This window comes from Zophobas morio, unplaced genomic scaffold (genome assembly GCF_036711695.1).
Source record: "Zophobas morio isolate AGI-343-1 ecotype UQ-CSIRO unplaced genomic scaffold, CSIRO_AGI_Zmor_V1 ptg000369l, whole genome shotgun sequence".
In the NCBI taxonomy this organism is placed as follows: Eukaryota; Metazoa; Arthropoda; class Insecta; order Coleoptera; family Tenebrionidae; genus Zophobas; species Zophobas morio.
This window is the reverse complement of record NW_026972473.1, coordinates 32,584-57,867: the sequence shown is the minus strand read 5'-3', so window position 1 is coordinate 57,867 and position 25,284 is coordinate 32,584. Positions and strand designations below refer to the sequence as shown.

Below are 25,284 nucleotides of genomic sequence, written 5' to 3'. Positions count from 1 at the left end.
CGTCAACGCTATTTTTAATTTTGAGTTGGATCCGGGGAGTCCTCATTGTCAATGTAGGCCCCTAAGTGACCATAGCACGACACATTTTCAAGTATTTCCGGTCGACTACTTTCGCTACTGATCGTAGTATGGGTATCTTTAAATATATATTCCGAGCCGCTTTCTCCGTGATTATGAGCGGTTATTAGGGTCCAACCCAAAACTTCAATAGAATTTAAAATTTTCCGGACACTCATTCCAGTATATTCTAGTTTACCTTCAAGATCTCCTCTAGTGCAATATTACGGTAAAAAATGCACTTATACGCAAATATTTCAATATAAAAGAGATGGCATACCTGTAAGATTCGTTGGCGTCTAGCCAAATAAACTTAAAAGGGCGGTGTCCTGTATTTTTGTCTTCCTTGGTTTTACACGATTGTTTAAGGCTAAGAAGTACATGTTTTGGTCCATCAACGGTAACGTAGGCTCCACTAGAGCGAGTCCTTACTATAATGAAAGGCATGGGTAACCTGGCCCACAGCCTTGGATTACTTAATGGCTTTTAATCATCTCGTAGAATCAGAACATGTAGCGCGAGTCATATACTAACATCTTTAGCGGCAAGCAGAGTTCGACCTATTGATTCGTCAAAGTATATTCTAGGCGTACGTTTGTTTATTCTGTGTTTATATATTATTCTATTATATTGTAGCCTAAATCTAAGAGTCACTAATGTTGACTACTAATTATAGCGGCTTAATTAAAGCTTCGAGTAAAAGTTTAAGTTTATAACTATTATCAACCTTTTGTTGCCTATTTATTCATCACAAATATCCTGGGGTGATAGGGAGAGAGGAGAATGCAGCGGATATCTTACGTTCGTTATGTACATAAAACATTAAAAATGCACTTTATGAAAATATAAAGTAGGATATAAAACAAAATATTAAAGTAGTTATTTTAGCACTATCAATATTGGACCCTATTAACAATTTGTCTCTCCTTTAAAATAAACTTATATCACTTATTCAGGAGCAGGATTTTTACAAACGTAATTTTCACATAATGGGTGCACACTTATTTCGAGTTATAAACGAGTTAAGGTGCTCGCCAGTTTATACCTCCACTTCAATATTTTGCTTGGAGATATTTTAAAGTGCTAGCTCGGACCGTTCATTAAATTTTTCTTAATCTATTCTCTTGTCTGTACTAGTTCTTCGCAAATAACTATATAGAACGTTTAGATCCAATATATTTTTTATTTTTTAAAATTAATGTTTAAATTAAATATTAAAAACTTGTCTGAAGATAATTTCTAAAGTGTCAAAAATACTAATTGAGGTCTTGATAAATAATTTTAAGCACTTTGTTCGGGACTGTACTGAACCCCAATTCCTCATTTTACAGTGTTATTTTAATGTTGGTCTATTGGATTGCCAGCGCAATTAAACTCTATTCAACTTACCCTTTCTTCCGAATTTTTTAAATTGTAGTTAAAAAAATAAAAAACAGTATATTTCTTACAGTATATAAAATTTTGGCCGTGAATTATACTAAGTTACAGGAAAACTCTAAAAAAAATGCCTTGCGCAATTTTCCGTTGTTGGGTAACAAGGGGTTATTGCAATATTACAATCTTTACCTCATTAAATTTTTTTTTTTCCAGTTCTTTCCTTGGGACCGAACATAATCTTTGTTTTTAAGGAGTTACAACACAACAGGTACAGAATATAAAGAACTTTAACAAAAAATTTTTTAGTATTGTTAATACCACTAAAACGTCTGTTAAAGCACACAAAGTTTCTCTTAACAGATACAATACTTTTAGGAGCCTACAGGTCTAATTAATAACTTATTAGCTTTTTAACCTCTAATAATAATCAAAACACATACTAAAGATTATGCCATGAAAGGCTTTAATTATAAAAAAGGTTAGATGTGCCTTTCGTCGCAATTCACGCCAGGATGTACCAAGGATACCTGAAGTACCTTAGGCTAAGAGTCAGAAAACGAGTTCCAGATGGTTGTAAACCTTTTAATTGAATTTATAAGGGAAATTTTCAATAAGTACCGCCACGATAATTATAACTTTAAGGAAAAGAGTAAAAAAGCCCCCATAAAACAATGCCGTTAAAGCGCTATCATTACAGGGTTAACCAAGTTTTAACAAGGTCAGGAGTAAATTCACACTTTTAAACCTATCTATACATATAAACAATAAAATCTACAATAATCTTACCATAAGAAAACATGTTAAATTTCATTATACATTAATACTCCTCACCAGTTTGGCCCTATGCTCTAGCTTTAACATGTCTAAAAATACCCACTATTTATGATGGCGATGCGCCGTGATCATGAAGATCAGACGCTTGATATATATTCCTAACGCATTCCTTCATATGTTAATACAAAAGTATTTGAGCCAGCCGGCCTAAAAATTCGTAATGGTTATTTATACATGCAAACCACTCTAACTGTCCGGCTGATAGTAACGATACTTATAAGCTATTAGGGCTCCGATGTATTATTAATGACTTCCTGACCCTCCGGGGTAATATTTCATTTATTGGCGTGTTACAAATTTAACAAATTTAGAGCACCAATTGCCCTTTAGTTCGGCTCCCGCCAACCGATCCTCACTAAAACTAATTATATCATATAAAAAAATTAAATGAAATAACCAGGTGTTAAGACTTGCGTTGTAAATAATTTTAGGCTGTTGTAAGTCATTATTTTTAATTTGTAGTAGCTTTAATGTTTAAATTCTTCTAATCATAGGAAATATCTTTAGTATTTTGTAAAACCAATTACAGAAAAGTTAAAAAATAAAAGGATCTAAATGAGCTTACAAAGGCTTGTTTAATGGGCGTCAGTGTCGCCAGGAGGTTTAATTACATATCAAGCGTGAGAATATTACGCAACTTACAAAGCTAGTTGTCTAAATAGATACAATGAAAGGATAACTTTTTAAATCCTATGAGAAGCATAATAATATACTTACCAACACGAATAAAGCAAACAAAAAAAAAAAGAGAAGAAAGAAAACGAAAGAAATAGGGTCCTTACTCAAAGTTGGTATTTGCCTTATATGTACAATTAATAAACTTATCGTTATTGTTTAAATTTTTTTAAATTTGTTGAGTTTACCTTCATACTCAATGAAAATTAAATCTTAGCAATCAATAAAGGATATACCCCATCCGATGGAAGACGGCCGCCGTCGTGGTGCTGCCAAAGACAATTAAACCGCAAACAGCAACTAGCAAGTAAGGACCCATCCATCTCCTGTTAGCGGGCGACAAATTGAGGTAGGCCGTTTTACTACACCGTCTTTAAGAGACCTTCGATGCTCGGGACGCCTTCCATAAGATTCAGTTTAGATTTCGGCAAGGGCAGTCAGCGACCCAGCAGCTCTTCCGCATAACTAAACGGACTACTCGCGCTTTTCACTTTAAAAAGGTAACAGGCGCTATCTTCCTTGACGTTAAAAAAATTTTGATCAAGTTTGGCATGAAGAGCTCTGCTGCACAAATTGTGCTCGTTAACCCTTCTTTATGTCCTTTACAAACGTGCTGAACTCATATATGAATGGTCGCGTATTCAGCGTGCGCGTGGGGAACACACAGTCGGCGCTACAATCCTTTAGGGATCCCTTCTATGGCCCTTTTTATATGCAATATATCTATGAGCGACGTTCTCTTGCAATCAAAATTCCTACACACGAATCGTCCTCCACGCCGATGATACGGTCGTTTACTTATCTTCGAAGTCTCCCGCCTGCAACGCAAAGCATCTACAGCGCTTTTAATTACTAAGAAACGCGTTCCTTTGCTGGCGTGAAGCTTTTGTGGTGTCCTCAAGTGAAATACTTGGAGCCCATCGATGACAACAAATTATCCTGGCAGTCATAAGCGGGCTATCTAGTGGAGAAGTTCAAGGCAGCAACTAAGGCGCTTTACCCTTTACTATGCGGTAAGAGCGGGCTTTCACTGCGAAACAAAGGGCAATTGTATAGGACTTACGTTCAGCCATTAACAACATACGGGTCTGTGCCTGGGCCTACGACCACTGCAAAATAGCGTCGACTTTTTCAAGTGCGACAGAACAAATTGCTGTTTGTGCAAAATAAAGCTCCTAACCTGGACCTTCAGGTGACCCTTTAGACTTTGCTTCCAACGTAATGCCGATGCCTTTACGACAGGTTAGCTAGGCACATCATTCGCCTGGTGGTTATAACTTATTTACGAGTAATGGGAAGGGACAAGTCATAGCCGCCTACGTGACGCGCGTTAGCGCTAGTTTTTGTTTGTTAATGTCAAGAAAGTTATCACCTTTTAGAGTGAAAGCTACTTTGCAATAAGTCTGCGATTACTCTTGATTGAGAGCTCGAGCATATGAAGTTTTTTGGCTTGTTCGAGCACCAGGAACTGTCATTTATATGTAAATAAGTAATAAAGTTAGATGTTTTGGGAATTCTACTCTGTTTCTTGATAGCTTATTTTTAAGTAATTTTTATTTTATTTTAAACGTAACTAAAACATAACGGCCCCCCGACAGATAAGCTGCTAATTTATAAATTTAATAAGCTCAGTATTGAAATTATCATAAAATACCGACCATAAGCATCGCATTCCTTAATTTTTTTTATTTTGTGTTTTGTGTTTTTTATACACTACATTATTTTTATACACATAATATATATATATATTTAACTAATTCATATATACTTTTATAAATATTTTGTACGTATTTTGACACACACCTTTTATAAAGGTCTTGAAGTGCGTTGTACACTCTCATGTATATAGAGGGTTCTCGCCAAATATCCTCCTGGGGCCCTTTGTTTTTAGGCTTCTCTACTATAACTTGCTTGTGAACACAATTTATGTTCAATATACTTCCAGAAAGAGTGCTTTTAACAGTTTTTCACATTTTCTCAAGGTTTTCCCCTATCTTCAAAAAATTAGAGAATAAGGATTAAGATAAAATCTTCTTATGTAAAAATGGTTTTTAGAGTGTGTGGATACTGGGGGTTGAATTTTTAAACTCACTTATGAACACAAATGAAATTACTCATATCGTTCATAATTCTCTCTACAACCTTGCAATTCCGACTTGAACCAGAACGAGAACCAAGAAATGTGAGAATCTGTGATGTTCTCTTAATTTAAAATAGCAGTGCCTAGTTAAAAGATAAGATGCGCTAAAAAAGCAATCAATATTCTAAATAGGAGAATTGATAATATATTCACTACTTTAGACCACACTGGAGGATTATACCAACGGGCCACGCTGTGTGTTAAAAAAAAAATTATACGTTTACGATGCTAATTTCTAAGGGTTTAAAAAACGGTTCTTTCCTTCTGTTATTAGAGTATTAGAAGTCCTTTGGTTATAGTAGAGGACTTACGCATTACCCATACCATCTTTAGTGACTATATAGTGAATAGTAAGAACGTGCAGTACATTATATGAAAAAAACTAGTTGAGTGAAACTAATGCTACAAAGGAAGGAGCTGACTAGATAAGGAAAATTTTCAAATAGCTTGGTTAAGTGACTTGAAAGAAAACTAACGAAAAATGCATGAAAATATTAAAGGTTGCATTCAGACCGTTATTAATGAGGAAACGAAAATCTTGCGAGTCTTATATTATTGAGCGCAGACTTCCCCTACAATGCGCTTACCATGTAGATTTTAAGTAATCTGCTGAAATAAAGGTATCCTAGCACTATTAACTCTTTATCATATCCATCCACCATATTGTCTCTTCAAGTTTCCCCTAACTTTTTTTCACTGATAAATGGCATAATATAAAGGTTTAATTGCTTATTATCGTTATTCTTTCCCGCTTTGAGAGAAGTTAGTGAGTCAACTTCTATGTTATTTTGTCTTGCCTCTCCAGCACTGTACCTAGTTTAAAAGTGCACTTCTTAATTACTCGGTTTATATCCATCATTTTGAACTTAGCTGTTAACCAACTTAAATACAATTTCAACTAATACCTAACACAAAACAAAAACCGAAGGCACAGTTAAAAACAAAAAATGCATAAACACTAAATACAGAAAACACACAACGCAAAAGAAAAACATAATTAAAAAAAAAAGGACATCAACATAAAGCATGGAACACAAAAACAAGTACATTACATTAAACATTAAATACACTAACCATAAAACAAAAATAACTGAATGAACACAAAAACAAGAAAACACGAAACACAACCCCCCAAATTTTTACAGGAAAAATCTTGAATTGCTGCTTTGACCATGGCCATAAAGGGCTCTACGTGTTGCCTTTAAGTTAATCGCTTATCGATGATGACTCCCAAGTATTTGGCCTAAGAGTCCAATGGGATCTTAACACCTTTGAAGGTAAGAGGTAGGGGCAGCGTGACGCATCTGCTTGAGATGAGAATTGCTTTGCTCTTCATTCCATTAATGTTTACTCCCCACTGCCTACATCAGTTGGTAAATGTTTCCTAATAACTTTGCAAGTGTTGCCGTAATAATAAGGGGCTCTTTAAGATATCATAAACTGCAGTGTCGATGGCATAGAGTACAACGCGGGTATGAAGTTTCGCAGGGAGTGGAATATCTCGCAAGTATAGCTCTAAGAGTAGGGGCGAGACAGAGAATCTTGCGGAAACCAGCTGTCAATCGATGGTATGGCGAAAGCGCAGCCCCAACAACTCTCGCTCAAAATGTGCGTCCGCATATAAACAAGGAAATAGGTTGTAGAGAGCTAACGGATTACCTGACCTGCTAGTTTGCGTAGAGGATCCTCGCGCCGTACGCAGTCGAAGGCCTTTTCAACATCGAGAAATACGAAGCCAGTGGACTTTTTAAAATTAAAGTTCGGAGCTGTCCACTCAACAAAGCTCAAAACTTGTTGTGTCGTCGAATGGCCTCTTCGGAAACCAAATTTGAATTCTGAAGCGCTTTGTTTGCTTCTACAAACTTTTCCAACCTGTGTAATAAAAACCGCCTGGATGTTTTGCCCACCGCTGGAAGAAGGCTATCAGGGCGATATTTGCTGGCATTCGCTGAAGCCTGCGGGGTCATAGGGTAGCAACACGATAGTGTCGTTTTCATCGCTCTGGAAAGGAGCCAAGCATACAATGCAATGTTGCAACCCAGAAGGGATGGAAAATCGTCCTTTGCGGCAGCTTTTTTAGCACTTAGTAGTAATATCGTCGGGTCTGGGCGCTTACCGTCGTGAAAGTGCAGAAACTACATTAGCGATTTCATCAGGTGTGCTCTATTTAATAAGTCCGGCAATAATAATCAGGGGGTTCTGCTTGGTCTCGCCTTCTTCCTCGGAGATTTGCCCAAGTGGAGATGCGCTTGGAGTAGCTAGGTGGTTGGCAAAGAACGTCGCCTAGACTTCACCGCTTTCCACCACTATCACACCGTTATTAAGTGGCGGAAGTAGTGCGCGGCAACGATTTTTAATCCGTTTGACGGTGCGAAAAAAGATGGCCGTCCTTCCTCATCGGCTACAGGCATATTCTGCAGGTTTGCCTCTCAGCAATTATTGTGAAAGGCAGCCAGCACCTTTCTGATGTGTTGGTGAGGAGGGTTTAAAATCAGTTGATCGTCGGGGTTTACATAACAGCAGCCGGGCGTATTAACCGGCGTCCTTGACGAATAAGGTTCATTAAATAATCCAGTAGACGGTCAGGGCGATACGCGATTACGCAGCTGGTTGTCGCAGCAGCATGGGCAGCTGTCAGTGCGCCCTCATAATTATTGGCTAGCTCCAATAAAACGGACAAGGTGGTTCGATAGGAGCTCATGCAGCTCTGCGATTGATATCGACTGGTCTATATCTTAAAAAATGGCTATGTCGAGGATGTCTGAAGTACCCTTTTTTTCATTGCGTCTGGAGTTGAGGTTCTCTGCACGCTAATGTTGTGTTGGTGCGCATTTTTCTCAAGAATTTTCCCGTTCGAATTATTAACTCGTCTGTCCCAAGCGGCGTGTTTGCAGTTAAGGTCACCATTATGAATGACGGGCAAGTCACATTGTAGCAGTTTATACAGCTCACTTGTAAGCAGCGCTCTGTAGGGAGGAAAAGGGGAAATTTTGCGCTTTCTATGTAACCTTTATATATTTCAATATCTCATAATCCTCACTTCTAGACAGTTACTCATAAATTTTTTTTATTTGCAGGTGCTCGTTCCGGTCATAAAAAAATTACCGAATTTACGAGCTCTTAACAGGGTAATAGCGTACACATCAGCTGTCAGCATTAGTTAAAGCCATCTCATATGAATATGAAAAATAATTGTACCCTTATTAACCCATATTACATATTTATAGCCCACTGCGCGGTTGGCGTAGCGTGCGCCGTCCCAAATTCTGTAACTAATCTTACCTGCCAGTAATCGAATGGAGTGCTGATTGAGCCGATCGTAGGTGACAATAGCACCACGTCGAAAAACGTTACCCAGAGGTTCAATCTGGTGGGTCTTAATGCAAAGCATCGTTGCGAACAAACCACGGCGCCCACGTTATAAGGCATACAGCTTGCTTTACCTCACTTGTAGCGAAATGAACTGTTGCCGGTGAGTCTTGGGTCCAGACAGTAGAGGGGTATGTAATGATGGTCGGGTGCACAACAGATATAAGCATTCGTTATTGTGCAACAAAAGTTTGCTTCGGGCGCAAAGTAAAGGGTAAAAATTTGAATAGCAATCTTCGCCCGATATAGTTTACTGCTGTCGCACGGAATCTTATCATTATTGACCTCCAAGTATTTCGCTTGGGGAGACATAAAGGGATTGCCTTACTCAAAGGTTAGCGGTGGTAGTGGTGTAGTGCGCTTCTCCTGGCTTTTCTCTTTTACGCATTAATAGTAACTTTCCAACGATGACACCAGCGGGCGAACGTCGCTAGGTAATACTGAAGATGCCGGCGCAACAAGGGCAGGCGACTTCGATTAGTAGTAAATCTTCATATCACCTGCATATAAGGCAATCCGTGTATGGAAGCCACAAATTGCGCGCAGTAGCCTTCCTACTGTTCTTTTAAACGTGACCAAAATTTCACTTTAAATAATGCTTCTTTAAAAAACGTTTAAGATGTCTAACAACCGGAATACCACGAGGATTTCTCTCAATCTTACTCTTTTCACGTTATGTGCGCGACGAGCCACAGCCTTAATCCTTGGCGTAACAAATTCTTGAGCGCCTTATTAAAACCTCAAATCCTTCAATATAGTAACCGCTCCACTCAGACTTACAACCAACTAAAAAGCTACTAATTATAGTATTTATATTAATTAAAGCCTAATCATAAACAAAATAGTTCTATAGGCAGCATGCTAACTGGTTGTAAAAATACTTGAGATTCGAGAGACCTTGAATTTGAAAAAATTGAATACATCCCAACAAAAATATAGAAAATTTCATAACTTTTCTCATTACCACAAGAGGACTTCCACCCCTGTAAATAAACACAACAGCAGCAGCATCGACTATAACCTGGAATTATCGATTGCCTACACTTTATGAAACCAAAATCGGTGTGCAAAGAGTTACATAAATTTTGTTACATACTTGTATAGTATAAGACTAATGCAAAAAGGCTTGCTAAAGTTGGTAAGCGGTTTATATAAACTCCTAAGTAATCTACTTTATGTCTAATGCATTTTTGATCATGTTAACGAGAATATAATAGCGAGGTATTAAAGCGTGTAACTTATAAGTGGCGAAAACAAAGCAAAGGAAATTTAACCCATAAATGTAAATTCGCGCAATAGTCCACAAACACTAGAAAAATAGTCAATACCGCTTTTAAACTGTGACCAAAAAATTAAAAAACTATTACTTTTAAAATGTAGTAACCGTGCGGAGCAAACTGCACCTACTTTTTAAATAAAACTTTAACTTATAATAATTAACACAAGTCTTCATTTTATTTAGTTTCTATAATAAAAATTTACAATAAAAAGTTGTGGCTCAGTAACACGTCCTGCTTAGCAAGCTCCAACAACATTGGGTCATCAAAGAATTTGCTTATAAAAACATCTTCGCTAAGACCTTTGCGGCGTCGAGTTTTGAGCACAAAGTCTCTAGCCAGAGCTAACGGCGGTTGAGGTTCAAGTGGTCGTATTTGAATGCTTTTATCGAGGGGGTCGCCGGGCACAATCTAAGCGTTACAGGAAAAGAAAACTCGAGCCTTCTAAAAGTTAGACGTAGCTCCAGAGTACCTGCCAGTGGTGAAATTCTGAAGTGCAGAAGGCCTGTCCCTGGGTGTGCATACGCAAGTCCGTCTCGAAGCCAAAGGAGTCCATTACGGGCACGTAGGCCTTCACCACGTACAAGGGTGAGCCCGGCTTGGGAGCGTCTTGCACGATATGACCTCTGAAGGTCATAATAAGAAAGCAACAATACATGAGAATAGAACCGTCAAATACCTCCTTCTAGAAAGCACGTTGTACACGGCAGCCACGCAGTCAGCAGGAGCTGTTATTTCAACGGAATAGTAAGGTTCCATTAATCTCGGAGTGGCCATCAAAAATGCAGAATATGCCACGCGGCGAGCCGTTGGTATAATTTGTCCGCCCCCTTAAAAGGATTTAATATTTAAATACAAACCAAAGCAAAAGGAAAAGACCTCTCTGGATCGGCTGATCCGATATTACGGCGTCAAGTATCTTAAACTTGACATTCCGGATAGGTTCGTCGCAAAGAGGGCCCTCACGGGTGGCCCACTGGAAGCCTTGAACGACCGAATCCCTCACGGAATAGAGCAGCTGCTTGTTCACTTCAGAAGGCAAAGTGTCATCGACGAGGACATTGGGCCCATCGTTATCCGGACCGAATGCCCATATTGAACGAGCGGCAAGCAAGTCCCAATCGTACTTGCTTTGAAAGTAGTCACTAATAAAGATGCCGTTTCAAAAGTGCGCTGAACAGTCATTAAATAATAGACGGGAACCTCATTTTCTTCTTAGACCACTGTAAAACGACTTTTCCTGTTTCAATATCTTCAGCCAAACCTTCTTCGAGTGGTTCTAGATAGGAAAAGCGCTATGCATAACACTATACGACATTAGCGGAAGGAGAATAACCAGCAATCATTGTAAGTTTATTTTTCTGGTTAGGTGTTTCTGCAAAACACTTAATTGAGGAGGTCTCCACGATGGTCTCACGAAAGCGGGTAACCGGATCAGAGACTTTGACTTCAATATCTACGACAGTGAGATAAGACCAGAATGAGATATCTCGCACAGCGCATGACTCACCAGAATACATGAGACGCAGATCGTGCATCACACAGTCCAAATAGAGTTCACCCGTACCGAATGCGACATATTCACCGGATTCTTCGGCCTTCGTTTCCAATAACGGATAAGTTTTATTGACGGAGCGGAGACCTTCTAGCATTTTAGGAAGCTCAGAAGGGTTCAAAGGCTCAACAGAGATTTTGCAAACGGCCTAGTTCAATATTATAAGCTTCTAGGCGACCAATTAGCACAGGAGGGAACCTGTGTGGGGAAAGTCAGCGGCCGAAAAGTGCATGCTTCCTCGTTCTGAAGGTCGGTGATGGTGGCCGTTTTAGAAATGAGGCTATCCACTCCTGAAGAGGCAAATACACACAGAGGTGACACACTTTCTAAGACTTGTACATGCCTTGCATCATGATCCAGCCGCCCGCCTGTAATTTGTTTACTTCGATCATGTATCTCGCCTCGCCTATAAGCCAGTAACGTTAACAAAGACTTACATAAATAAGCTAAGTGCTGTTAAAACAAGTGCTAACCAATAAACATCTTCGATATGACCTCCTTTTTCATATCTTCCTCATCCTCAAGCGTATACTTCTCGCCCAAGACTCTGACCTGAAGGGGGGAGAAAGTCCGCACGGTTCTTATAAAGAAAACAAACATAACGAACGACCTTTTGACCAGTTTCTACGGTTCCGCTCATTATCCGGCCAAACGCGTAAAAGTGAGTGGCATCGTCGCTTGGAAACAATTTCACTATATAGATCATAAGGGGGGCTTCCGGATCGCAACAAAGCATCCCCAGGGCGGTCCTCGTGTTCAAGTCCCCTTTATAAATGCGCTGCAGAACATTGAAGCAAATATAATGACTACTCTAAGATAAGCTACCCGAATTAACTGCTCTGCATTCTGAGAGGGCGACGGAATGTGGCTGGCAAGCATATCAACAAAACCGCAGTGCGGGCCTGCAGTCCGGTGTGAGCAGTACTTAAACTACTTTTACAAATAAGTAATCAAAAGCATCTACCAAAAAATCGTGATAAGACTATTCGCAGCAAAGTTTTTATGCTTGCACGACATTCCGCTTTAGTCAGTTTAACGCTACGAAAAAAAGAAAGTTAAAAAAAATTGGTTTCTATCAAAGAAGTACCCAAGTTCTTCCAAAGTGGACACTAAACCAAAGTCAGCTTCTCCCATGACCTTATATTATTAATGAAGGGGAAAAGAACAACAAAATAACACGGAATAAACATCATAACGAGCTCATAAGAGAAGAAGTGCAAACCTGAGAGTACAGTTTGTACAAAGGCATCAGTATAAACTCCACAAAAGTGCGTTTGACATCTGCATGTGGAGGCTTTCTAGAGAAGGTTCGCGTCTACCAGAGACACATAGGAATTTTGAGGCAAGTAACACACACCAGTAGTGCCAGAAAACCTTGGCGTTGAAGTAAACGTCCCCCCAGAGCCGCCTAGCAAACTCTTCCATCTCCATATCGATCCCTACAGCCCAGCACACTGACCCAGAAAGCTCGTATATAACGAGGAGAAGGTACCATGCAGGGAGGCATAAAGGCTTGCAAAAGAGCGCAAAGTAAACGACCAATTGCTTTTACTGCTGGCGAAGACCACATTGCCCAGGTACGGGGAGACAAGTTTCTTCTCACTTCCAGCAAGCATAAGGACGTTGTTGACCTCGTCAACAATAAGTTTTAATTTAAAGTAAGCATCGTTAGGTGGTAACTTCAACTCTAAAATAAGTCTATCAATTTTGTTTATGCACAGTGTGATGGCCAGTCGTTCCTAATAATCATAGAAGCATCAAAAAAGGAAGTGCCAAAGTAAAGGGCAGAGCATACTTGCAGGGCATGGCGAATAAGGTTTTCAGTATTGGCCATAACACCGTCGATAGCATCAACCACTACGACAACACCGTCACAAGCACGCATGGCAGCTGCGGCCTCATCAATGAAGTTGACGTGGCCTTAAATAGAGTCAACAATGGGATTTCAACAGGCATATAGTAAAGATAAAAGAAAGCTAAATTCCTTAAGCATACTAAAAAGGCATCAGGTAATAATCATCTACAGGAATACCGGGCGTATCTAAGATGTTGATAACGTAAGACTTATCAATTGAATTCTGTAAGATTAAGCTTAAAGGTGTGCACTTAATGCTCAGGCCCCGCTCCTGTTCTGTAAAAAGTTTATCGGCATATCTACTCTGAAAAAAAAAATTGTTGTTTGGCCAATAAAATTACTATAAAACGCTAAAAATAACCTGATATAAACCTTCGTCTTGGTTAAAATAGTGAGGCAAGTGGTGAGTCTGCTGGATGAGACAGTCTACAAAAGTAGTTTTTCCAGAATGAAGAGCGCCGACTAGAGCAACGTTGCGAATTAGATTAGGATTATCAATCATATCGGCAAGAAACCTAATAAAGTTATAACAATCAAACAGAACTTAAGTAATAACAATAAAAAAGTTAAACTCTTTGCTGTAAGTGGTCTCCGGAAGCTCTTTCTCAGAATAAGCATACTTCGAGGATTTAATGGGTAGTACAATAGGTTCCTCAAGATCCATAGTATCTTCCTCCTGCACAAGTGTTTCCACTCCCTCTCCTAAGTATGGGCTTGTAAATAAAAATAGAAGCAAAATTATCGTTATTATGAGCTGACCATATATTTCGCTAGCCTCCGGATAATATTTTTTGTCCTCATGAAGAATAATGGCGTTGCTCTCAACCTTCATAAACAAAAAGGGAGATAAAACGAAAGGTCGCGCTTCCTTGTAAAACAAACCTGAATAACATCTTCACTCTCTATTTCTTCCATTCTAGAAGTCTCTTCATCTCCACCTAATGTATAAAAGTAACAGCATTAATCTTGACAATAAAACTGGGAGAGTACCATATAATATAGTTTCATAACAAAAAAAAACTAAATTTACCTTGTAATTCTCTCCAAGCGTTTGTAGCATCAGTTTCAGTTTCTTCGGGAGAAGACTCCTCCGACTCCAGAGCGGGTCCAATATAGTTCCCAAACTCATCGTATAAATCATTACCATCCATAAGAAACAAATACTGCAATAAAAATATAAACGTTAAATAGCAATTGTAAATAGCAAAACTGAAGCTCTTCCTTTGCACCCCATGTCATGTGCTTGGTGCCCTTAATTTTTGATTATAAAGATTTGGCATTTTTCCATTACATAAGTATTTGATATTGTAAGCAGTTATAGTTGGTCGAATGTTATCGTCAATAGTACGTTTCTGCTCACAGTTTTTTTTGTTACTAATCATTTTTATAATTATTAGGGAGAGACTGAGTTAACAGATGGTTTTTTGGACAATTTAGGGAATTCTATGTTTCCCCCAGTTGTTATAAATAGAGTGAATGCTATAAAAAATATAATGGTTTACTTTTACATTGCAAGTTATATTATTTACGTTATCATTTAGTTATATAAAGGCGCAACAACTACAAATTGAGTATAAGCAGACTGCAGAACTCGCTGAACTAGAGAGGAGGTAACATTGAAACTATATTTATGTTTTATTTTTAATCTTCTTATAATAGATATTGAAACTATATTTATGTATTATTTTTAATCTTCTTATAATAGATACCAGAGTATTTTTGAGCCTTTCTATAGAAGACGTGCTGAAATTATATCAGGCGTTTACGAGCCCACCGTTGAGGATTGCTATAACCCAAGTGACGCAGAAGTAGTTTTTTGTTTTGGTTAGGCCTTTACCGTTGAAGCCATTTACTTTTAGGAAGACATAGAATTATTTACAAGAAGGCATATTCTACCTACTTCTGGATCTGGATTAAAAAAAGGTATAAAAAGTTTGTGAGTTTTTTCTTTTTCGTGTTCAATTTAAAAAGGCGAACTAGGCATTCCGAATTTTTGGCTAACTGTTTTACAAAGCTGCCCACCTTTGAACGCTTTAATTGAAGAACATGACCAAGAAGTTTTGCAATTTTTGGAGGTTTCTATTAACTTAAATTGAGTCTTCTTTTTATACTTGTTACCTTTTATTACTTTTTTAGGACATACGATCAGAGATGCTGGAATTCAACGAAAACGTCGGCGGCTACAAACTTATATTCGTTTTTCGAAAGAACAAATTTTTTTCTAATAAAGAACTTTGCAAAACCTATTACTACGCGAAGAACGGTAATTTTCTGAACGCTGAAGTTTTTGAGCGGGCAGAGAGGTACTTTTATTATGTTTATGTAAATAGTTACTTATTATTTTAATTTCATTTGATAGCTCCACAATCTACTGGTTTAAAGATATGGATCTTTCTGTGGTTCTGACTAAGAAGAAACAAAGACACAAAACAACCGGTTTATTTTCTCTTTATAGCTTATTTATTGTGTAACTTTTTTGCTTAGGGAAAACACGAGTTTTTATAAAAAAGGAGGAGAGACCTACTTTTTTCACCTTCTTTAGGCCCTTCAAAGCTGCCTCAGTCGAGGAGTGTAGTGAAAGCGAAGTAACTTTATCCACTGCAGGCAGACGCTGCACTCACTAAGGCTATTCTCTCACGTGGTTACTTCTTAGGAGGCCCCCTTTGCTATCGAACAGGACATTAACGTGGCAGAACTATTACGCACTACCATAATTCCTTACGCCGTCCTCTGTTATACGGGTGAACTCAACATGGACGACTTATATTCGGTGTGATTGGCTTTCGGAATAGCAAAAAAAGAGAGAAAACTTAATTTATATTATACTTCATTTTAGGATGATATTCCGAGTGAGGAGGAAAAGAGCGAAGAGTTGGACTCTTTGCTTACTTAATAGAGAGCAAAGCGCGCTTAATTTTTAATCGACCTTTTTATAGTATAAGCTTTTTTCCGTCATGTGCGGTTAGTAAACAAAACTTGTATTAACTTATTTGATTCTTCATATGTTATTATGTTCGTATAGTTTTAGTAACTCTTGGGGTGTCTCACTTTTTTGCGTCAAAACTTTAAGTTTATTAAACGTCTGAGACCTGAATTAGAAAAATAATAAATTAAATTTTTTTTCTTGTAGATAGTAGATATAAACAGGCATCTGAACGCATCGTAATTTTGGAAGTTCTTAATTAACAATTTGCAAAAATAAGTTAAAGGTGTTTATTAAAGTGATCATGACTACTTAATTATTTTTGTGAAAGTCATAGAAACCACGATGTTGGCCTGTGATGCATTGCGTTATTCACATAAAAACTTAGTCTTCTTCTTGCTTATGGAATTTGAGCACCTCGCAGAATTCTTGAACTCGAACTTAGTAGTGGCAGGCCCTGTCTTTTGCTCATATTTGCATTGTTGTTTGATAGCATGGGTGGATCGAGGGTTGTTGCAGGCGAAACGTAATTATATCTGGGGGGTTTTCTTGTAATAAGGGTTGTAGGGCACGCCAATTTCATCCTCCACTTCATCGTCTTGCTTTAATCGAAAGACTACATGCCGTCTTTTCGTTTATCAACAAATTTTAGGCGGACATTTCGAAACAAATTCATAAACCTGCAATCTCCAAGTCAAGAAAAATAGAAATATCGTTTTAATATTCTTTTTATTAGATAAACAGAACTCAGGAGGTTATTATTTTTACTGTGGCCTCAGCAATAAAGGATCGTTCCAACTATGCCTTAAGTTTTTCGTGAGGAAGCCTCTTTTTCTAGAGGATAAAACCGCTTTGATTTTGTTGTAGGTTAGTTGAAATAATTTCCTGATTTCAGCGTACTATAATAGAGCCGTGAAGGTAGTCCATTTTAATAGTTCGCTAAAAGCTGGTGGCAAGATTTTGTCGTAAACTTATTTACGACCTTTTAAATTTAATGTTTTCTTACATTCTTTGGCGTAACTACTAAAGTTTTTCAAGTCTAGAGGGCCTCAGTTTTTACAACCCAATAAATATATCTATCAAGTTTAAAAACAACGTACTGTTAAAAGTTAGTAATACTTTGTAATTTTTAACGAAAAGATAACGAGTTTAAAATGGATCATAATGAAAACTTTATTGTACAAGAAAGGAAAGTTTAGCCGCTAAAGGAGGAGGGAATCGACAATGCGTTGAACATCAAAGCGATGAAGATCGGTATAAGTTTGTCCCGATCCAACAAAGACAATAGGGAGGCCAGAAGTATAGACCATACTCAATGCGGCACCGACCTAATATAGCAATAATAATGATAATGATATTGATATTGAAGAAGACAACTTTATCATCTACGGTATCAAACTTTGTTAGAATGATTCCATCGATGATAGTCTTTCGATTGGTCTATTAAGTATTATTTTCTAAGAGCATCAGTCATAGTTATGAAAAGAGGACATCTGAGTGTCTTGCGAGGGCCTGGTTAAAACGGGTTAACTGGTCAACCGCTTCGTTTCCCACGAGAGCCTCGCCAACAAACAGTACCAAGCTAGGCTTGTTTACTCTTACAATCTCATTAAATATTATTATAAAGTTAGCATTTTAGATTAAAAAATATAAAAACTTAGCATATATTATAATATATGAAGTAAACGAGAACTTTAGCTAACGAGCGCATCAAAGGTTCGTTGTCTTGCATTCTTCCGGCTGTGTCGATTAAAACAATTTCAATTCTTTCGTTTTTGGCTGTAATTTGTTATTGATTAACACAAATAGCATTTATATTATTTAAAGTAAAGTCAACCAAAGCGAATGGCTTCAGAAGCAATAGCAGCATCATCCTTATTATAGCCTAAAAATATTAATCAAGTACAATAACAAGTCTATAACATTAAAATTTATTTAAAAAAACGGTTGATGTAGAAGATCCGAATTATATAACTTACAGCGCTGTTGCTTTATTTATATGCTTAACTCACATGTATTTATTAATTAGATATACGCGAATATAATATGAGAAGCCAAATGTGTAAGCCAGAAGTAAATCTACTTTTACAGTTCACTTTTTACAAATATTGTTGCTAAACCGCTTTCTATTTGATAATTATTACGTGAATCTTCATGAGTATAATAAGAAGCGCCAGATTGTTTCTCTTGCTATTGGAAGAGAAAACCTCTAGTGAGAGCAGAAAAGGCCCATCGTAAATGTGTCCACTTCTCAGCGGGTCCAAGAAAGAAAATAAACAAAACCCTTATATATAGTAAAGCTTATAGGATTTACTCACAACACATTTATACTGTTGCACTTTGCGAGCTTTTTAATTAAAGTTTCTGTTTTCTATAAACACAGGCATTCTACTGCTTAAAAGTTTCGGTTCTTCGTAAACTTTAGAACGGTAGGAAAGTAAATCCTAAAGTAGAGAAGATAAAGGCGGACTGGCAAAACTCATTAGTAAATCTAAACGGACGCGAACGCATTGAAAATCAAACGAAATTTAAATTTTAGGCTTCTTTTGAGACGTTAGCGGTGTCATATGCTTTAGTGAATAGGTAATAACGAGTTTACGTAAATATTTCTCGATAAAAAAAAAGTTTGTCGACGGTGGCAAAAAATAAACGAAAAAAGCTTATAATAACACTTTTCCTAATAGTGCGAGACCTTTGTGAATCCCCAAAAAAAAAAATTTAAATTTTTTCTCCACCCAACAAGATAAAGGAGAGCGGGGATACCTCTTTCTAACAACTTCACAAAGCCTTTTCCCTTGTGGATTTCATTTAGTTTAGTCAAAGCCTGCTGGTGGATGCGAAGCTAACAGAAAGCGCAACAGATGAGTTGGCAGAAAAGGAAGGCTACTAACAACAACGACCTGCTCAACAGCTCCAGACCGAAACGTGTCGCAGGCAGCAATTAGAACTTTGTAGTCGTTTTGTAGAAGCCAATAGGCAACTTTGGCTAAATTAGTCGATTTACCTTTTTAATAAATACAAATAGGAATGGATATAATAATATTTATAATTAAAAATATGCACCGACTCCATTCACGCCACAAAAAATGATAACAAATGGCAAAGTGCCATCCGACACCGCCGCCCGAATTTCCCTCAGAATATCGATCGGCTTTACACTCAACAGTTGCTGCAGCGTTCGCACAAGAGAGTCGCGAACGACAGACCTCAATGCTTTAAATAGTTTGAAAGTGTGATTGATAACATGCATGCGAAGGAGAGTATTAAGTAAATATTGGTAGAAAACTTCTTATAAAGTTTTCACTCAAAAGTTGTTATTGGCTACCACTTAAACTGCACACTATCGACCATCCGAAACTCCACTTCTGAATGGCAAAGTACAAGTGGCGAACACTTTCCCAATAATAGTAAAAAGGTGTAAAGTTTACAAAAGCACAGCTTACGTGTTCCTAATCAAAAATTAATAAATTTTCTCACACACTTCAAATATAATAGTCTTTTTTAAATAAACATTTTTCATAATTACCCTCTTATAAGTATGAATACACGCATAAAACAACACACCTAAACAATTATTTTTCTTTGTTATTTGCAATAGCCATCATTAAAAACCTTTCAAGCTCGACTTGTGTGTTCCAGTCAAATCGGAGATTAAAGCGTTTCCGATGTCCTCAGCAATCCTCAGCGCAACATTTTTGGAAACTAAATGTCTCTTGAACTGTTCAACCACACTGCTGAGGCTTTCCTTCGTGATAGTCTACTCAATAAACAGGTAATAGCTTCACTCAAAATACAAAAAACAAGCCAACAGCATCAACCTGAGAACCGACAAGCCCACTGAAAAAGGAGTAGACGGAAGAACCAAGTGGAGTAGAGTCTTCAGTCCCCTCCTCTGATGCTATTGGCGGGTTAGTGCGCATAGAGTGCCCCTGCACAGACTTTACGAGCTCCTTGAAAAGTTCGGCAAAGTTCTGTAAATAATGATAACCATCATATATGAATTGTACTAAACTTCTATTTTTCCATGGTTCCGGGCGCCTTCGAGTTCATTAGAATAATCCAAGTGTTGAGTGTTCCGATTGCTAAGCTCCCATTTACGATCTTTTTTCTTCCTACTTAAAATGGAATATTATTATTGTTGCTGTTATAAAAGTTTTCCTTCAAAGCGCTTAACTTTTCTTTTAGTATTCTTGATGGACGTTCTTTCTATATAAGAATATACTTATTCTTACGCTTCATTAGTTGCAAGACGTAATTACCATTAATGCATGCACTGGCTTCTCTGCGTGCTTTCCACGTGACTTACATAAAGATATAGAAAGGTGGTACTTTTTTAATTTTACTAATTAAAATGTTATATAATAACATAATGCCAAAACTTCCATATTTTTTAAGCTTCAATAACAATAGTTTTTTTATAAATAAGTTTTTCTACTAGAGGGAGGGGGTTATTCCCCCCAAAAAAATTAATGCACCGATTTATAATAAATTTTTACTTTTTAAGAAATTTTAAAATATATTTTATGAGAAAACAATCAAGAACAGAAAAAAAGACAGTGATTTATTATACTTTTATAATGCTATACACTAGTTTTAAATAATAAAGTTGTTAGAGGGATATAACTGAACTAAGGATTATAACAAGAAATCATCCCTATTTGTTTCAAATTAGATACCACGAAACGCTAAAAGATTATATATAGAAATAAAATGCTAATATTTATAAGTTTAAATAATATATATAATTTATGATATTAATTTGCATAATAAAAAAATTATAAAGCCTACAAAAAAATAATTTATTATATTATTTAAAGTATTATACATTATAATAAGCATAATATGTATATTTTTTTTTTCAAACATTGTATATGGTATTTTAATAATGAACTGCTAAATAATTGCAGTTTTATTATTTCACGTAAAAGTCAGTAAAGATTACAGAGAAGTTTACATACTTTATGTATACAACAAAAAATTGTTATATAAACATATATAACTTTTAATGCAGAGAGAGAGAAGTCGTGCAAGGCCGTTGATTTTGCTTTCTGTTAATGATGTTATAAACAGATATAAAAGTTTAATAGTATATAAATATTTATAATTAACTCATAGTTTATAAGATAAAATTTCATTTTACAACTTTTTAAAAAGTAGAAAGAATAAAAACAATATAAAACATAGAAAAAAAAAATTAACTACTAGAATAGTACAATAAATAAACTAATAATTTAAGCGAGAACCAAAAAATAATGCAAAGAACGAATCACACGTGTTTAAATGGGTCATCTAACATATTAGTGAGGAGACGGCAATAAATCAAGTGACTAAATTTCATCATATGTTTCTTATGAAATGCGCGATTCCCCAACAGATATTAAAACTCGTAATGAACCGATAAAATATTATTATAAAGACTTGAGTCTACTTTCTCAGCTCATTTCGTTGATATTGTTATAGAATTTTAAAACAAAGTCAGTCTTACGGAGAATACAATCCATCTAGAAAAAAGATACAATATAAAAATATACAATTTCTCTACTGGACTTTTCGAGAGACTCATAAATATTCACGAATTCATTAGAAAAGGAAGGATCCTCGCTCATGTGACGGTGGAGCTCCCTTTAATAATATTACCGAAAAATAAGACATAAAGAAGTTCCCGATTGGTCGTAGACAAGACAATGATGTCAATAATATTGAACGAACAAGTAATAAAAAAGAAAAAAGAAGAGTATATATAATAGTAATTATTAGTGGAATATTTATAATAAAAAGTTTTTATGTAACAGCAATAAATCAAAATAGTTGTTATTCTACAGAATATAAAACGATTAAAATAATCACTTTACCAAAAAAAGTTATAACTAGTAAAAAAATATAATTATGTTATTTAAGGATTATAAGGAAAAGTTTATATTAATGTTATTCAATCCTCTTGAATTCAAAACTAAAGATCTTCTTCTCCAGTCACAAACAAGATATTGAAATTTTTAAAATTTATTTTCTCAATAAAAAGTTTTTATGCCGAAAACTAAAGGGCTGACCGCTCATATTGCCATAATATAATAAATGCACAAAAAAAACAGATTTCTTACGGGATTGCACCGTTTACAATAAAAAATCTCTAAAAATTTAACTTTTACAAAACTCTTCCAATTTTACTATTCTCTAAAAAAAAAAATTTGTATAAAAAGTTTTGATAATACCGAAAATTCATTGATAAAAAGTTACCTAACTTTTGTAATAATAATCATTCCTTGCAAGTAAATTTACAATTTTTAGATGAATTGCAAAACTATATAGTTGCAAGTAAAAAAAAGTATATAATAAAAAAAAAGCAGCCAAGTCCCGAAGTATGCACAAAAAAAAATTGTTATAAAATGTATAAAAGGGACCAACTTATTATAATTTCTTTTACTTATAAAATTTTGAATAAAAATAAATTTTAGTATTAAATTAATAATGTAAGTATTATTATATAAAAGGTTTCGTCGAGTAAAAGAAAAAAAATTAAAATAAGTAACGGAAAAATAAAAACCACAAGGCTAAGGGATCATCAGCAGTACATTTTTCCAAAGATGCCGTTATGCGAGTCCAAAAAAGAAAAAAACTTTTTCGAACTTGACATAAAAGAGCATCCAAATAACCGGCTTTAGAGAGGAGGCCTGTGAAGACTACAGCCTAAAAGTGATAACAATTAATATTAATAAAAGTAATTCTATTAATGGATAATGTGTTGATAAATAATTAATATATATTATATTTAACAAAAATAGATACTGATTTCAAAAATTAAATCTATACGAGGAAAAAAAAACTTTTGTATAAAATTATTAAAAGAAAACTGTTATATAATTCGTAATAACTATTAATTATAAAAAATAAAAAAACAAGTAAACTTTTTATGTACATTTGGTTATAATAAATTTAATTATCAATAATATTTATAAATTTATATAGCAAAAAGTGATAATTTGTGGTCCTCTTTAGTTAAGTCTCTATATATATATACAAAACATCTTAAATTATAAAGTATATGAATTTCTAACGTTCCTAATTTTAATAAATTTAAAAGGAAAAAAAAAGACTAAAACAGTTTTTAACTAATATACTTTTTGTGAATAAAATTTTTAAACTGCAGTTAAATTAAAATTTTAAAGTGTTTAAGAATCGTATTACTTAAAGAGAAAAAAGCCAACAATCAAAAAATATTGTAAATTTGTAAAAAGTTGTTAATAAATATTATTAAGAATATAAACAATATAAAACGTTTAGAGAAAACTTTTAAATTATAAATTACATTAATTTTTTTTATTACTTATATAAGGCTAAAAAGGATTTTATGTTGAACGAAGAAAAATTAGTACTGGGCAAACATTTAAAAAAATTAAAAAGACGCAAAATTTACTATATAATTTTCCTAATAATAAAAAAGAGAAAGTGTTTATAAGATAAAAAATACAAATTATACTTTATAAATTTAAAATCGTTCAATTATCTGAAAACTTAAGAATTATTATATCTTAATAAAAATTATGCCTTAAAGGAAGATAGAAAACTTAAAAGTTATATATTTATTGGAAATTTTATTACACAAAGAAAAAACTTATAATTTTTTCAGAAAAAGAGTGAATTACCAAAAAATTTATTTGTAGCTCTTTAGAGGGAATCCATTTTAAGGAGTATAAATCATGTTCAAATACTTTCTGTGTACCACCCCTTCCTTCTAGTAAAATTTTTTTAATAAACGGATTTAAACATTTACTTGCTGGATTTTGCTTAAATTCTGATTTAAAATTGAGGGAAACCAGAGAGAAATTGTCATATAAATAGAAAGATGAAAAAATAAATAAGACTGTAACCTGTATAACCTTGACCATTAAAAGTCCATAAAATTACGCCGCTTGCACTAAATATAACAAAAAGCTCTAACATTGTGACCACTTTTTCACTATAAAACGGAATGGACTATTTTATATTTATAGAAGGAAATTCTTGTTGACTATGGGCCTTACAGTTAAAAATGACATAGCATTGTTTAAGTCTTATGCCTTTAGAAGCGTTAGAAAAGTAGTAAATATTTGACTTCAGAGACAACGGGCCCGTTGAAAGGAAAAATTAACGGAATAAGAGCCTTAAAATGAGACGAAAAAACCCGAGGGATTAAGGGGTTACATACCGTGTAATTTTTCCTTTTACGTAACAAAATGTCGAGTTGGCTTCTAGTCAATAACAACGAAGCCAGCTACCTTCTACTTAAAACATATTTTCAACAATTGTTAAAAAAAATAAGTTCCCCTGTATAATATAGCATTTTTATAAGAATTGAGGAAGAATTACAAGCCAAGAACTAGTAACTGTTAAATAAAAGGAGACACTAACGTACAAGCTTAACATGCCATGTTACCCTTTTAATGGTACCGTTCTGCTTATGGTTTAGAATTAAACTATATAATTCTCAGTAACGCGGTCATCTAATTTGTCTCCGTAAACAGGGAAGACCCCGGTATCGATGTCTTCATTAAACCTTGCACTGTGAATAAACTCTAAATGTATAACCATAAAGATATATATTTATATAAAGTAATTCATGGAACTGTTAAGTATAGCTGTGGTTAGAAGTCTTGCGAAGGAAAAAATTATTCTAATTTGTTGTACTTAAGGAACTGTCTCGTGCCAAGAGGGATTTACTTAACTTTATTTTGGAATTGATCTAAGAGCTTATTAGTTGTTCCTTTGTAAGACTAATTTTATAAAAAAATTTATATAAACTTTAGGCCTTTACTATCACTAAACATAAGTATACGATTTTGCTTTTTTTCTTATTAATAAAATACATTTTTAGCCCACATATTATCTATTACATAGTAAACATGAAGAGTTTTTATCCAAATTTCTTCCGATATAGGTACTAACTAACGGATTGAAAGGATGGTCAAGACCACAGAAAGCGCTAAAATCGGAGATAAAACGCAGTACGATAGAGATATATTGTTCTACAGAGAGTCAATTAATGAATGACTGTGTGTATATAGAGCCTCAAGAGAGCAGGTTAAAGAGTGAAAAAAACGAAAATTATGTAGGGTCTGTGGGGTGGCTGTTCCAGTTAACCTTTGAGAAGGAGCACCCTATAAGATGTAGGGTCCTTTAAAGAAAACCGTGTTATAAGTTTATCATATTAAAGCTTGTGGAATTTGAGTAATTTGGTTGCTTTTGAAT

General features: G+C 35.3%; 3 protein-coding genes across 5 annotated transcripts; 1 reads left to right on the top strand and 2 right to left on the bottom strand.

Moving 5' to 3' along the window:
• Positions 1-7,006: 7,006 nt before the first annotated feature.
• LOC135120286 (116 kDa U5 small nuclear ribonucleoprotein component-like) lies at positions 7,007-14,308 on the bottom strand. The gene is made up of 30 exons (XM_064044590.1): positions 14,170-14,308; positions 14,022-14,077; positions 13,899-13,965; positions 13,712-13,841; positions 13,501-13,654; positions 13,317-13,443; positions 13,080-13,204; positions 12,777-13,023; positions 12,659-12,723; positions 12,507-12,599; positions 12,372-12,421; positions 12,249-12,322; positions 12,110-12,186; positions 11,895-12,062; positions 11,758-11,836; positions 11,628-11,690; positions 11,483-11,574; positions 11,240-11,432; positions 11,066-11,185; positions 10,933-11,008; positions 10,609-10,874; positions 10,409-10,559; positions 10,202-10,355; positions 9,935-10,140; positions 8,301-8,459; positions 7,854-8,049; positions 7,678-7,790; positions 7,543-7,627; positions 7,399-7,497; positions 7,007-7,084 (listed from the first exon to the last, which is right to left on the bottom strand). The coding sequence occupies exons 1-30, from the start codon at positions 14,288-14,290 to the stop codon at positions 7,007-7,009; spliced, it is 3,684 nt and encodes a 1,227-aa protein (XP_063900660.1). The 5' UTR covers positions 14,291-14,308.
• A 234-nt stretch (positions 14,309-14,542) lies between these two features.
• Positions 14,543-16,099, top strand: LOC135120283 (nucleosome assembly protein 1-like 1-B). The gene is made up of 10 exons (XM_064044587.1): positions 14,543-14,635; positions 14,691-14,749; positions 14,845-14,947; positions 14,999-15,062; positions 15,120-15,214; positions 15,276-15,442; positions 15,499-15,575; positions 15,624-15,724; positions 15,793-15,909; positions 15,976-16,099. Exons 1-10 carry the CDS (start codon positions 14,585-14,587, stop codon positions 16,030-16,032), a joined length of 891 nt encoding a protein of 296 aa, XP_063900657.1. The 5' UTR covers positions 14,543-14,584; the 3' UTR covers positions 16,033-16,099.
• A 1,148-nt stretch (positions 16,100-17,247) lies between these two features.
• LOC135120281 (signal recognition particle receptor subunit alpha homolog) lies at positions 17,248-24,157 on the bottom strand. 3 transcript variants are annotated; one of them, XM_064044580.1, is made up of 18 exons: positions 23,928-24,157; positions 23,703-23,851; positions 22,604-22,746; positions 21,594-21,684; positions 21,063-21,110; positions 20,322-20,363; positions 20,237-20,268; positions 20,075-20,177; positions 19,881-20,012; positions 19,675-19,819; positions 19,126-19,275; positions 18,963-19,066; positions 18,826-18,904; positions 17,900-17,947; positions 17,756-17,841; positions 17,554-17,667; positions 17,440-17,502; positions 17,248-17,390 (listed from the first exon to the last, which is right to left on the bottom strand). In XM_064044580.1, the coding sequence occupies exons 1-18, from the start codon at positions 23,998-24,000 to the stop codon at positions 17,265-17,267; spliced, it is 1,728 nt and encodes a 575-aa protein (XP_063900650.1). In that variant the 5' UTR covers positions 24,001-24,157; the 3' UTR covers positions 17,248-17,264. The 3 variants fall into 3 exon arrangements, with proteins under 3 accessions (XP_063900650.1, XP_063900651.1, XP_063900652.1); XM_064044581.1 differs by having other exon boundaries at positions 20,075-20,174; XM_064044582.1 differs by lacking the exons at positions 17,248-17,390; positions 17,440-17,502; positions 17,554-17,667; positions 17,756-17,841; positions 17,900-17,947 and adding an exon at positions 18,418-18,506.
• Positions 24,158-25,284: the final 1,127 nt, after the last annotated feature.

Coding starts and splice junctions, on each gene's coding strand:
- LOC135120286 (XM_064044590.1), bottom strand. CDS start 14,290: ATGGATGGTAATGATTTATACGATGAGTTTGGGAACTATATTGGACCC. Junction 12,323..12,371: donor TCCACTTTGGAAGAACTTGG/GTACTTCTTTGA, acceptor TTTTTTTCGTAG/CGTTAAACTGACTAAAGCGG. Junction 8,050..8,300: donor GCGCAGTGGGCTATAAATAT/GTAATATGGGTT, acceptor TCCTCCCTACAG/AGCGCTGCTTACAAGTGAGC.
- LOC135120283 (XM_064044587.1), top strand. CDS start 14,585: ATGTTTCCCCCAGTTGTTATAAATAGAGTGAATGCTATAAAAAATATA. Junction 15,063..15,119: donor TGGATCTGGATTAAAAAAAG/GTATAAAAAGTT, acceptor AAGGCGAACTAG/GCATTCCGAATTTTTGGCTA. Junction 15,443..15,498: donor GTTTTTGAGCGGGCAGAGAG/GTACTTTTATTA, acceptor TTCATTTGATAG/CTCCACAATCTACTGGTTTA.
- LOC135120281 (XM_064044580.1), bottom strand. CDS start 24,000: ATGTTAGAGCTTTTTGTTATATTTAGTGCAAGCGGCGTAATTTTATGG. Junction 18,905..18,962: donor GGTCTGGAGCTGTTGAGCAG/GTCGTTGTTGTT, acceptor GCTTTCTGTTAG/CTTCGCATCCACCAGCAGGC. Junction 17,668..17,755: donor TGATGCGCTCGTTAGCTAAA/GTTCTCGTTTAC, acceptor ATATTTAATGAG/ATTGTAAGAGTAAACAAGCC.